Consider the following 14,476-nt stretch of genomic DNA (forward strand, 5'->3'; position numbering starts at 1 on the left):
CACACACACACTCACACACTCACACACTCTCACACTCTCACACGCACACACACACACTCACACTCACTCACACACACACTCACACACTCTCACACACACACACTCACACACACACTCACACACACACTCACACACACACTCACACACACACTCACACACACTCACACACTCTCACACACGCACACTCACACACACACACTCTCGCACACACACACACACACTCACTCACACAGCCTCGGGATGGGCCTTCTCAGATCACACTGCAGCGGTGTCTCAGACAAACACTCGGAATGTTGTCACACCCGAGACAGACGATGGGGAAGTTATCCTGGGGTCGTCAGACTTTCTTTATGCAGGCTTGGGGCGGCGGGGGGGCGGAGCGGTGGTGAAAGGTCAGACCTGATGTTCGCACCTTTTCAAGGAGAGACTGAGGCAAACATGTCCCTCAACCTGCGAAGGCCAGAGTTCTGACCTGAGCTGGATATCCCCTCGAGTGAGACTAAGACAGTAAAAATTTACACTCTGTACTCTTGCTTGAGATATATAATCTGGTTGGTTGGGGTGGCACAGTGGGTTAGCACTGCTGCCTCACAGCGCCAGGGACCCGGGTTCGAATCCCGGCACAGGGTCACTGTCTGTGTGGAGTCTGCATGTTCTCCCTGTGTCTGCGTCCGAAAGATGTGCAGGTTAGGTGGATTGGCCGTGCTAAATTCTCCCTCAGTGTAACCCGAACAGGCGCTGGAGTGTGGGCGACTAGGGGATTTTCACAGTAACTTCATTGTGGTGTTAATCCAAGCCGACTTGTGACATTAATAAATAAACATTAAAAATGATCCTCTCCTCGGATGACAGAGCTGCCAAGGCAGGGACCAGGCTTGACCTTGCAATGTGGAAAGCGTGTCTGGCCGTACCTGTCTCCATGATGTTCCGAAGGTCTCTCTCGACCACTGCTGCCCGTGTATCGATCTGTTTCTGCTCCCTCTCCAAGGCAGTCAATTCCCCCAAAACATACTGACTGGTGTCACGGAACGGCTGAGGGTACAGACGCACACAGGTCAGCTAAGGGGGCGTGAGAGAAACCCCAGTGTTACACAGTGACAGACCCGTCCCCACCAGTACTGTACCCCAGTGTTTTACAGTGACAGATCCGTCCCCACCAGTACTGTACCCCAGTGTTATACAGTGACAGACCCGTCCCCACCAGTACTGTACCCCAGTGTTATACAGTGACAGACCCGTCCCCACCAGTACTGTACCCCGGTGTTATACAGTGACAGACCCGTCCCCACCAGTACTGTACCCCAGTGTTATACAGTGACAGACCCGTCCCCACCAGTACTGTACCCCAGTGTTAAACAGCGACAGACCCGTCCCCACCAGTACTGTACCCCAGTGTTATACAGTGACAGACCCGTCCCCACCAGTACTGTACCCCAGTGTTACACAGTGACAGACCCGTCCCCACCAGTACTGTACCCCGGTGTTATACAGTGACAGACCCGTCCCCACCAGTACTGTACCCCAGTGTTACACAGTGACAGACCCGTCCCCACCAGTACTGTACCCCAGTGTTAAACAGCGACAGACCCGTCCCCACCAGTACTGTACCCCAGTGTTACACAGCGACAGACCCGTCCCCACCAGTACTGTACCCCAGTGTTATACAGTGACAGACCCGTCCCCACCAGTACTGTACCCCAGTGTTACACAGTGACAGACCCGTCCCCACCAGTACTGTACCCCAGTGTTATACAGTGACAGACCCGTCCCCACCAGTACTGTACCCCAGTGTTACACAGTGACAGACCCATCCCCACCAGTACTGTACCCCAGTGTTATACAGTGACAGACCCGTCCCCACCAGTACTGTACCCCAGTGTTATACAGTGACAGACCCGTCCCCACCAGTACTGTACTCCAGTGTTATACAGTGACAGACCTGTCCCCACCAGTACTGTACCCCAGTGTTATACAGTGACAGACCCGTCCCCACCAGTACTGTACCCCAGTGTTACACAGCGACAGACCTGTCCTCACCAGTACTGTACCCCAGTGTTATACAGTGACAGACCCATCCCCACCAGTACTGTACCCAGTGTTATAGTGACAGACCCGTCCCCACCAGTACTGTACCCCAGTGTTATACAGTGACAGACCCATCCCCACCAGTACTGTACCCAGTGTTATAGTGACAGACCCGTCCCCACCAGTACTGTACCCCAGTGTTATACAGTGACAGACCCGTCCCCACCAGTACTGTACCCCAGTGTTACACAGCGACAGACCTGTCCTCACCAGTACTGTACTCCAGTGTTATACAGTGACAGACCCGTCCCCACCAGTACTGTACCCCAGTGTTATACAGTGACAGACCCATCCCCGCCAGTACTGTACCCCAGTGTTACACAGCGACAGACCTGTCCTCACCAGTACTGTACCCCAGTGTTATACAGTGACAGACCCATCCCCACCAGTACTGTACCCAGTGTTATAGTGACAGACCCGTCCCCACCAGTACTGTACCCCAGTGTTATACAGTGACAGACCCATCCCCACCAGTACTGTACCCAGTGTTATAGTGACAGACCCGTCCCCACCAGTACTGTACCCCAGTGTTATACAGTGACAGACCCGTCCCCACCAGTACTGTACCCCAGTGTTACACAGCGACAGACCTGTCCTCACCAGTACTGTACTCCAGTGTTAAACAGTGACAGACCCGTCCCCACCAGTACTGTACCCCAGTGTTATGCAGTGACAGACCTGTCCCCACCAGTACTGTACCCCAGTGTTATACAGTGACAGACCCGTCCCCACCAGTACTGTACTCCAGTGTTATACAGTGACAGACCCGTCCCCACCAGTACTGTACCCCAGTGTTATACAGCGACAGACCCGTCCCCACCAGTACTGTACCCCAGTGTTATACAGTGACAGACCCGTCCCCACCAGTACTGTACCCCAGTGTTACAGTGACAGACCCGTCCCCACCAGTACTGTACTCCAGTGTTATACAGTGACAGACCCGTCCCCACCAGTACTGTACCCCAGTGTTATACAGTGACAGACCCGTCCCCACCAGTACTGTACCCCAGTGTTATACAGTGACAGACCCGTCCCCACCAGTACTGTACCCCAGTGTTATACAGTGACAGACCCGTCCCCACCAGTACTGTACCCCAGTGTTACACAGTGATAGACCTGTCCCCACCAGTACTGTACTCCAGTGTTATACAGTGACAGACCCGTCCCCACCAGTACTGTACCCCAGTGTTATACAGTGACAGACCCGTCCCCACCAGTACTGTACCCCAGTGTTATACAGCGACAGACCCGTCCCCACCAGTACTGTACCCCAGTGTTACACAGCGACAGACCCGCCCACACCAGTACTGTACCCCAGTGTTACACAGTGACAGACCCGTCCCCACCAGTACTGTACCCCAGTGTTATACAGCGACAGACCCATCCCCACCAGTACTGTACCCCAGTGTTATACAGCGACAGACCCGCCCACACCAGTACTGTACCCCAGTGTTATACAGTGACAGACCTGTCCCCACCAGTACTGTACTCCAGTGTTATACAGTGACAGACCCGTCCCCACCAGTACTGTACTCCAGTGTTACACAGCGACAGACCCGCCCACACCAGTACTGTACCCCAGTGTTATACAGTGACAGACCCGTCCCCACCAGTACTGTACTCCAGTGTTACACAGCGACAGACCCGTCCCCACCAGTACTGTACCCCAGTGTTATACAGTGACAGACCTGTCCCCACCAGTACTGTACCCCAGTGTTATACAGTGACAGACCTGTCCCCACCAGTACTGTACTCCAGTGTTATACAGTGACAGACCTGTCCCCACCAGTACTGTACCCCAGTGTTATACAGTGACAGACCCGTCCCCACCAGTAATGTACCCCAGTGTACTCCAGTGACAGACCCGTCCCCACCAGTACTGTACCCCAGTGTTATACAGCGACAGACCCGTCCCCACCAGTATTGTACCCCAGTGTTACACAGTGACAGACCCGTCCCCACCAGTACTGTACCCCAGTGTTATACAGCGACAGACCCGTCCCCACCAGTACTGTACCCCAGTGTTATACAGTGACAGACCCGTCCCCACCAGTAATGTACCCCAGTGTTATACAGTGACAGACCCGTCCCCACCAGTACTGTACCCCAGTGTTACACAGCGACAGACCCGTCCCCACCAGTACTGTACCCCAGTGTTATACAGTGACAGACCCGTCCCCACCAGTACTGTACCCCAGTGTTACACAGCGACAGACCCGTCCCCACCAGTACTGTACCCCAGTGTTATACAGTGACAGACCCGTCCCCACCAGTACTGTACCCCAGTGTTATACAGTGACAGACCCGTCCCCACCAGTACTGTACCCCAGTGTTACACAGCGACAGACCCGTCCCCACCAGTACTGTACCCCAGTGTTATACAGTGACAGACCCGTCCCCACCAGTAATGTACCCCAGTGTACTCCAGTGACAGACCCGTCCCCACCAGTACTGTACCCCAGTGTTATACAGCGACAGACCCGTCCCCACAAGTACTGTACCCCAGTGTTATACAGCGACAGACCCGTCCCCACCAGTACTGTACCCCAGTGTTACACAGTGACAGACCCGTCCCCACCAGTACTGTACCCCAGTGTTATACAGTGACAGACCCGTCCCCACCAGTACTGTACCCCAGTGTTATACAGTGACAGACCCGTCCCCACCAGTACTGTACCCCAGTGTTACACAGTGACAGACCCATCCCCACCAGTACTGTACCCCAGTGTTACACAGTGACAGACCCGTCCCCACCAGTACTGTACCCCAGTGTTATACAGCGACAGACCCGTCCCCACCAGTACTGTACCCCAGTGTTACACAGCGACAGACCCGTCCTCACCAGTACTGTACCCCAGTGTTATACAGCGACAGACCCGTCCTCACCAGTACTGTACCCCAGTGTTACACAGCGACAGACCCGTCCCCACCAGTACTGTACCCCAGTGTTATACAGTGACAGACCCGACCGCACCAGTACTGTACCCCAGTGTTACACAGTGACAGACCCGTCCCCACCAGTACTGTACCCCAGTGTTATACAGCGACTGACCCGTCCCCACCAGTACTGTACTCCAGTGTTACACAGCGACAGACCCGTCCCCACCAGTACTGTACCCCAGTGTTATACAGTGACAGACCTGTCCCCACCAGTACTGTACTCCAGTGTTATACAGTGACAGACCTGTCCCCACCAGTACTGTACCCCAGTGTTACACAGCGACAGACCCGTCCCCACCAGTACTGTACCCCAGTGTTATACAGTGACAGACCTGTCCCCACCAGTACTGTACCCCAGTGTTATACAGTGACAGACCTGTCCCCACCAGTACTGTACCCCAGTGTTATACAGTGACAGACCCGTCCCCACCAGTAATGTACCCCAGTGTTATACAGAGACAGACCCGTCCCCACCAGTACTGTACCCCAGTGTTATACAGTGACAGACCCATCCCCACCAGTAGTGTACCCCAGTGTTATACAGTGACAGACCCGACCGCACCAGTACTGTACCCCAGTGTTACACAGTGACAGACCCGTCCCCACCAGTACTGTACCCCAGTGTTATACAGCGACAGACCCGTCCCCACCAGTACTGTACCCCAGTGTTATACAGTGACAGACCCGTCCCCACCAGTACTGTACTCCAGTGTTACACAGCGACAGACCCGTCCCCACCAGTACTGTACCCCAGTGTTATACAGTGACAGACCCGTCCCCACCAGTACTGTACCCCAGTGTTATACAGTGACAGACCTGTCCCCACCAGTACTGTACTCCAGTGTTATACAGTGACAGACCTGTCCCCACCAGTACTGTACCCCAGTGTTATACAGTGACAGACCCGTCCCCACCAGTAATGTACCCCAGTGTACTCCAGTGACAGACCCGTCCCCACCAGTACTGTACCCCAGTGTTATACAGCGACAGACCCGTCCCCACCAGTAATGTACCCCAGTGTACTCCAGTGACAGACCCGTCCCCACCAGTACTGTACCCCAGTGTTATACAGCGACAGACCCGTCCCCACCAGTACTGTACCCCAGTGTTATACAGCGACAGACCCGTCCCCACCAGTACTGTACCCCAGTGTTATACAGTGACAGACCCGACCGCACCAGTACTGTACCCCAGTGTTACACAGTGACAGACCCGTCCCCACCAGTACTGTACCCCAGTGTTATACAGCGACAGACCCGTCCCCACCAGTACTGTCCCCCAGTGTTATACAGCGACAGACCCGTCCTCACCAGTACTGTACCCCAGTGTTATACAGTGACAGACCCGTCCCCACCAGTACGGTACCCCAGTGTTATACAGTGACAGACCCGTCCCCACCAGTACTGTACCCCAGTGTTATACAGCGACAGACCCGTCCCCACCAGTACGGTACCCCAGTGTTATACAGTGACAGACCCGCCCCCACCAGTACTGTACCCCAGTGTTATACAGCGACAGACCCGTCCCCACCAGTACTGTACCCCAGTGTTATACAGTGACAGACCCGTCCCCACCAGTACTGCACCCCAGTGTTATACAGTGACAGACCCGTCCCCACCAGTACTGTACCCCAGTGTTATACAGTGACAGACCCGTCCCCACCAGTACTGTCCCCCAGTGTTATACAGTGACAGACCTGTCCCCACCAGTACTGTCCCCCAGTGTTATACAGCGACAAACCCGTCCCCACCAGTACTGTACCCCAGTGTTATACAGTGACAGACCCGTCCCCACCAGTACGGTACCCCGGTGTTATACAGTGACAGACCCGTCCCCACCAGTACTGTATACCAGTGTTATACAGCGACAGACCCGTCCCCACCAGTACGGTACCCCAGTGTTATACAGTGACAGACCCGTCCCCACCAGTACTGTACCCCAGTGTTATACAGCGACAGACCCGTCCCCACCAGTACTGTCCCCCAGTGTTACACAGTGACAGACCCGTCCCCACCAGTACTGTACCCCAGTGTTATACAGTGACAGACACATCCCCACCAAGACTGTACCCCAGTGTTATACAGTGACAGACCCGTCCCCACCTGTACTGTACCCCAGTGTTATACAGTGACTGACCCGTCCCCACCAGTACTGTACCCCAGTGTTATACAGTGACTGACCCGTCCCCTCCAGTACTGTACCCCAGTGTTGTATAGTGACAGACCCGTCCCCACCAGTACTGTACCCCAGTGTTATACAGCGACAGACCCGTCCCCACCAGTACTGTACCCCAGTGTTATACAGTGACAGACCCGTCCCCTCCAGTACTGTACCCCAGTGTTATACAGCGACAGACCCGTCCCCTCCAGTACTGTACCCCAGTGTTATACAGCGACAGACCCGTCCCCACCAGTACTGTACCCCAGTGTTATACAGTGACAGACCCGTCCCCTCCAGTACTGTACCCCAGTGTTATACAGTGACTGACCCGTCCCCTCCAGTACTGTACCCCAGTGTTGTATAGTGACAGACCCGTCCCCACCAATCGCCCTGGTGTCTGCAGGATGTAGCGTGATGAAGGTGGGGTCCCGCGCCACATACCGGACTGTCTTCCTCTGCCTTGACCTCCGGAACATTCTCTTTCTCCCGCACCCTCTCGTCCTGTAGCGACTTCTGCCTCTTCAGCTCTGCGGAAGTGGGGAGAAACACGGTTAGGTATGATCCACACCAGCTGTCGTGGTGCGGGCGCAATTGCGCCCTCTGCTGCAATGAGCCGGCTCTCCGGTGAGCTATGCCCCGCCCACTCCCCCTGCTGGCGAGAAACACGTTTGGCCACATTTTGTTTTGACAGAATCTGTTAGCAATTTTTAAATCGCACAAATATCTGTCGTTTTGAGGCTCGTTTGACACTTGTTTTAGGAAGATTGCCCCCAAAGAGAATACAGAGGGATTTAGATATCTAAGTGTTATGAGGCGGAAGTGGATCCCCCCTGCCCTCCCCCCCTGCCAAGAACTAACACTTAACCAGTCAAAGAGGAATACCTCGCCCAATAGAGTCATAGAGGTTTACAGCATGGAAACAGGCCCTTCGGCCCAACCTGTCCATGCCGCCCTTTTTTTTTAAAACCCCTAAGCTAATCCCAATTGCCCGCATTTGGCCCATATCCCTCTATACCCATCGTACCCATGTAACTATCTAAATGCTTTTTAAAAGATAAAATTGTACCCGCCTCTACTACTGCCTCTGGCAGCTTGTTCCAGACACTCACCACCCTCTGTGTGAAACAATTGCCCCTCTGGACCCTTTTGTATCTCTCCCCTCTCACCTTAAACCTATGCCCTCTAGTTTTAGACTCCCCTACCTTTGGGAAAAGATATTGACTATCTAGCTGATCTGTGCCCCTCATTATTTTATAGACCTCTATAAGATCATCCCTCAGCCTCCTACGCTCCAGAGAAAAAAGTCCCAGTCTATCCAGCCTCTCCTTATAACTCAAACCATCAAGTCCCGGTAGCATCCGAGTAAATCTTGTCTGCACTCTTTCTAGTTTAATAATATCCTTTCTATAATAGGGTTGCAAGCGGACCCAAGTTTCTATGATTCCTTAGATAAATATTTCTCAGAATAAAATCAAATAAATGAAACAGGACAAAGCAGCACCCAGGCACAAAGTGTGAACAGACAAGCAGGTCTTTTAAAACGCAGAAACAAGGCTGACAAAGGGACTCAGGAACTCACTTTAGCAGTTAATTAAATTGGCTCCAAGGGTATCAGGAAGCCCTTATCAAACACTTCAGAAGGTCTCATATCATAGAATCATCGAAACCCTACAGTGTAGAAAGAGGCCATTCGGCCCATCGAGTCTACCCCGACCACAATCCCACCCAGGCCCTACCCCCATATCCCTACATATTTACCCGCTAATCCCTCTAACCTACGCATCTCAGGACACTAAGGGGCAATTTTAGCATGGCCAATCCACCTAACCCGCACATCTTTGGACTGTGGGAGGAAACCGGAGCACCCGGAGGAAACCCACGCAGACACGAGGAGAATGTGCAAACTCCACACAGACAGTGACCCGAGCCGGGAATCGAACCCAGGTCCCTGGCGCTGTGGGGCAGCAGTGGTAACCACTGTGCTACCGTGCCGTCTCTGAGACCATGAAGACTTCCTGATATCCAACTAAACACCTATTGTATAAGAAACCCCGGAGATCTCGGACAATTATCACCTCCCTCGACTGGGCAATCACCAGACTTAACACATCAACTCCGCACCCAAAAACCCATTAAACAGGATGACCATATCAGAATACTGTAAACAAAACATCAACATTTGAATCATACAAAGTGTCAAAGTTCGAGTATAACTGTAGCCCATTGCGCCGGGCCTTCAGGGTGCTTTCGGGACTGTTATTGTATGTGTGTCCTGATTGTACCTCCGTCGACGGAAAAGCAATAAAGCTGTGCCGTTGTTGAACCTGACTCTGGGTCCGCGGTGGCCGTGTTCGCCCACTCGCGCTAACAATTGGGGGCTCGTCCGGGATCGTGACCGTCGCTGGAACATCGTCTCTGGGCACTGGGTGAGTCTCTTTACTCATTTAAATCCGCGGGCGTTCCCAGTGTCAGAGCGGTGCTTCACGGCTGCCGCGATCTGAACCTGTGAACAGAGTCCGTTCAATAAACTGCACAGGAGGGTAGGTTCTTTTTGGGCGGGCGAGTGGGGTCGCGAACTGTGATTGATTGTGTTGCCATTACATTCCGTGTACCCCTGACGATGAACCCGACCATAAACTAACTGACCTATAGGTACCTGACAGGACAGAGTTTGAGAATAGTAGAAGCCGGGAGGACGTCCAGGTTTGGGCCACTGTGATCGGGCTCTCGGAGTTCGGTACAAGTCCGGGCGCTGCAAGTCGGGTAGGACCTCTGCAGGCGCGAAAGGTTCGGGCCACTGGGGGCAGAATCCGCCAGGAGTCTGCTACATGTCCGGGCGCTACTAAGTCTGGAGCCTCTGTGAGTGCCCCGACCACCACAAGCAAGAGACCTCTGGTAGCGCAATAGAACGTAGAACATAGAACAGTACAGCACAGAACAGGCCCTTTGGCCCACGATGTTGTGCCGAGCTTTATCTGAAACCAAGATCAAGCTATCCCACTCCCTATCATCCTGGTGTGCTCCGTGTGCCTATCCAATAACCGCTTAAATGTTCCTAAAGTGTCTGACTCCACTATCACTGCAGGCAGTCCATTCCACACCCCAACCACTCTCTGCATAAAGAACCTACCTCTGATATCCTTCCTGTATCTCCCACCACGAACCCTATAGTGATGCCCCCTTGTAATAGCTCCATCCACCCGAGGAAATAGTCTTTGAACGTTCACTCTATCTATCCCCTTCATCATTTTATAAACCTCTATTAAGTCTCCCCTCAGCCTCCTCTGCTCCAGAGAGAACAGCCCCAGCTCCCTCAACCTTTCCTCATAAGACCTACCCTCCAAACCAGGCAGCATCCTGGTAAATCTCCTCTGCACTCTCTCCAATGCTTCCACATCCTTCTTATAGTGAGGTGACCAGAACTGCACACTCCCTTGGTTGTGGGAGAGCACTTTGGAGATAGTGACCACAATTCGGTGTCTTTTGCTATTGCAATGGAGATGGATAGGGCCGTACGGCAGGGCAAGGTTTACAATTGGGGGAGAGGTAATTATGATGCGATTGGGCAAGAATTAGGGGGCATAAGTTGGGAACAGAAACTGTCAGAGAAAGGAACTATTGAAAAGTGGAACTTTTTCAAGGAACAAATACTGGGTGTCCTTGATAGGTATGTCCCTGTCAGGCAGGGAGGAAATGGCCGAGTGAGGGAACCATGGTTCACGAAAGAGGTGGAATGTCTTGTGAAAAGGAAGAGGGAAGCTTATGTAGGGATGAGGAAACAAGGTTCAGATGACTCGATTGAGAGTTACAAGTTAGCAAGGAATGAGCTGAAAAAGGGGCTTAGGAGAGCTAGGAGGGGACATGAGAAGTCCTTGGCGGGTCGGATCAAGGAAAACCCCAAGGCTTTTTACTCTTATGTGAGGAATAAAAGAATGACCAGGGTGAGGTTAGGGCCGGTCAAGGACAGTAGTGGAAACTTGTGTATGGAGTCAGTAGAGATAGGCGAGGTGATGAATGAATATTTTTCTTCAGTGTTCACCAAGGAGAGGGGCCATGTTTTTGAGGAAGAGAAGGTGTTACAGGCTAATAGGCTGGAGGAAATCGATGTTCGGAGGGAGGATGTCCTGGCAGTTTTGAATAAACTGAAGGTCGATAAGTCCCCTGGGCCTGATGAAATGTATCCTAGGATTCTTTGGGAGGCAAGGGATGAGATTGCAGAGCCTTTGGCTTTGATCTTTGGGTCCTCGCTGTCCACGGGGATGGTGCCAGAGGACTGGAGAATGGCGAATGTTGTTCCTCTGTTTAAGAAAGGGAATAGAAATGACCCTGGTAATTATAGACCGGTTAGTCTTACTTCGGTGGTTGGTAAATTGATGGAAAAGGTCCTTGGAGATGGGATTTACGACCATTTAGAAAGATGCGGATTAATCCGGGATAGTCAGCACGGATTCGTGAAGGGCAAGTCGTGCCTCACAAATTTGATAGAATTTTTTGAGGAGGTAACTAAGTGTGTTGATGAAGGTAGGGCAGTTGATGTAATATACATGGATTTTAGTAAGGCGTTTGATAAGGTCCCCCATGGTCGGCTTATGATGAAAGTGAGGAGGTGTGGGATAGAGGGAAAGTTGGCCGATTGGATAGGTAACTGGCTGTCTGATCGAAGACCGAGGGTGGTGGTGGATGGAAAATATTTGGATTGGAGGCAGGTTGCTAGCAGAGTGCCGCAGGGATCAGTGCTTGGTCCTCTGCTCTTTGTGATTTTTATTAATGACTTAGAGGAGGGGGCTGAAAGGTGGATCAGTAAATTTGCTGATGACACCAAGATTGGTGGAGTAGTGGATGAGGTGGAGGGCTGTTGTAGGCTGCAAAGAGACATAGATAGGATGCAAAGCTGGGCTGAAAAATGGCAAATGGAGTTTAACCCTGATAAATGTGAGGTGATTCATTTTGGTAGGACTAATTTAAATGTGGATTACAGGGTCAAAGGTAGGGTTCTGAAGACTGTGGAGGAACAGAGAGATCTTGGGGTCCATATCCACAGATCTCGAAAGGTTGCCACTCAAGTGGATAGAGCTGTGAAGAAGGCCTATAGTGTGTATGCTTTTATTAACAGGGGGTTGGAGTTTAAGAGCCGTGGGGTTATGCTGCAACTGTACAGGACCTTGGTGAGACCACATTTGGAATATTGTGTGCAGTTCTGGTCACCTCACTATAAGAAGGATGTGGAAGCGCTGGAAAGAGTGCAGAGGAGATTTACCAGGATGCTGCCTGGTTTGGAGGGTAGGTCTTATGAGGAAAGGTTGAGGGAACTAGGGCTGTTCTCTCTGGAGCGGAGGAGGCTGAGGGGAGACTTAATAGAGGTTTATAAAATGATGAAGGGGATAGATAGAGTGAACGTTCAAAGACTATTTCCTCGGGTGGATGGAGCTATTACAAGGGGGCATCACTATAGGGTTCGTGGTGGGAGATACAGGAAGGATATCAGGGGTAGGTTCTTTACGCAGAGAGTGGTTGGGGTGTGGAATGGACTGCCTGCAGTGATAGTGGAGTCAGACACTTTAGGAACATTTAAGCGGTTATTGGATAGGCACATGGAGCACACCAGGATGATAGGGAGTGGGATAGCTTGATCTTGGTTTCAGATAAAGCTCGGCACAACAACGTGGGCCGAAGGGCCTGTTCTGTGCTGTACTGTTCTATGTTCTAATATTCCAAATGTGGTCTCACCAAGGTCCTGTACAGTTGCAGCATAACCCCACGGCTCTTAAACTCCAACCCCCTGTTAATAAAAGCATACACACTATAGGCCTTCTTCACAGCTCTATCCACTTGAGTGGCAACCTTTCGAGATCTGTGGATATGGACCCCAAGATCTCTCTGTTCCTCCACAGTCTTCAGAACCCTACCTTTGACCCTGTAATCCACATTTAAATTAGTCCTACCAAAATGAATCACCTCACATTTATCAGGGTTAAACTCCATTTGCCATTTTTCAGCCCAGCTCTGCATCCTATCTATGTCTCTTTGCAGCCTACAACAGCCCTCCACCTCATCCACTACTCCACCAATCTTGGTGTAATCAGCAAATTTACTGATCCACCCTTCAGCCCCCTCCTCTAAGTCATTAATAAAAATCACAAAGAGCAGAGGACCAAGCACTGATCCCTGTGGCACTCCGCTAGCAACCTGCCTCCAGTCCGAAAATTTTCCATCCACCACCACCCTCTGTCTTCGATCAGATAAGAAGTTTAACAACACCAGGTTAAAGTCCAACAGGTTTAGTTGGTAGTAAATACCATAAGGCTTCGGAGCACTGCTCACATTTCGATCAGACAGCCAGTTACCTATCCAATCGGCCAACCTTCCCTCTATCCCACACCTCCTCACTTTCATCATAAGCTGACCACGGCTTTGAGCCGGGGGAACTCCTATCTGCGGTCAATTCCACGCCTGTCCGCACCCAGGTCAGGGTGATCCCGAGGAGATAGGGGAAACGTCGAGCCTCTGAGGATTGACTTAGCGATAGGAGTTGGCAAGGAAAGGGTGGTCCCGGCCCCTGTAGTCGAGGTCAGAGCTCGCCTGCCTCTGTGCGCGGTAATCTCCCCGCTACACGCAGGACGGGCTCTGCGTGTTGCTGCTGAAAGTTTAAACACACTGACAGTGGGAACACCAAACCAGTAACCTCAGAGATACCCACACAAGTATCCGTGAGAAGCAGGAAGCTTCTCTTCCTGTGGGGGAGCACTTCAGCAGTCACGGGCATTCAGCCTTGGATCTTCAGGTAAGCGTTCTCCAAGGCGGCCTTCACGACACACGACAGCGCAGAGTCGCTGAGCAGAAACTGATAGCCAAGTTCCGCACACATGAGGACGGCCTAAACCGGGATGTTGGATTTATGTCACACTATCAGTAACCCCCACAGCTTGCCTCCTGGACTTGCAGGCTGTCCTGTCTGGAGACGATACACATCTCTTTAACCTGTGCTTAATGCTCCCTCCACCCACATTGTCTGTACCTTTAAGACCTGGTTGGCTGTAGAGATTTGCATTCTAATCAGTATTCTGTAATTTGATTTCTGTGTCTGTTTGCACTGTTTGAGAACAGATATCCACTCCATCTGACGAAGGGGCAGCGCTCCGAAAGCTTATGGTATTTGCTACCAAATAAACCTGTTGGACTTTAACCTGGTGTTGTGAGACTTCTTACTGTGAAGCACCAGAGCCAGGATTAGTGTACCACTGGTCCTAGTTGAGAGACCTGACATGGATAGCAATGATACCACCTTCGAATG

The 14,476-nt window shown here is 51.9% G+C and overlaps 1 protein-coding gene across 1 annotated transcript in view; it reads right to left on the reverse strand.

The window, feature by feature from the left end:
* The window catches only part of LOC144486855 (EH domain-binding protein 1-like), a gene marked incomplete at its 5' end in the record, with an annotated part of 63,026 nt that overhangs the window by 9,036 nt on the left and 39,514 nt on the right, over window positions 1-14,476 (reverse strand). The window contains 2 exons of the mRNA XM_078204875.1: window positions 912-1,032; window positions 7,627-7,712. Coding sequence (XP_078061001.1) covers window positions 912-1,032; window positions 7,627-7,712 — 207 coding nt within the window. The remainder of the gene's footprint in view (window positions 1-911; window positions 1,033-7,626; window positions 7,713-14,476) is intronic.

This window comes from Mustelus asterias, unplaced genomic scaffold (assembly GCF_964213995.1).
Source record: "Mustelus asterias unplaced genomic scaffold, sMusAst1.hap1.1 HAP1_SCAFFOLD_494, whole genome shotgun sequence".
Taxonomy (NCBI): Eukaryota; Metazoa; Chordata; class Chondrichthyes; order Carcharhiniformes; family Triakidae; genus Mustelus; species Mustelus asterias.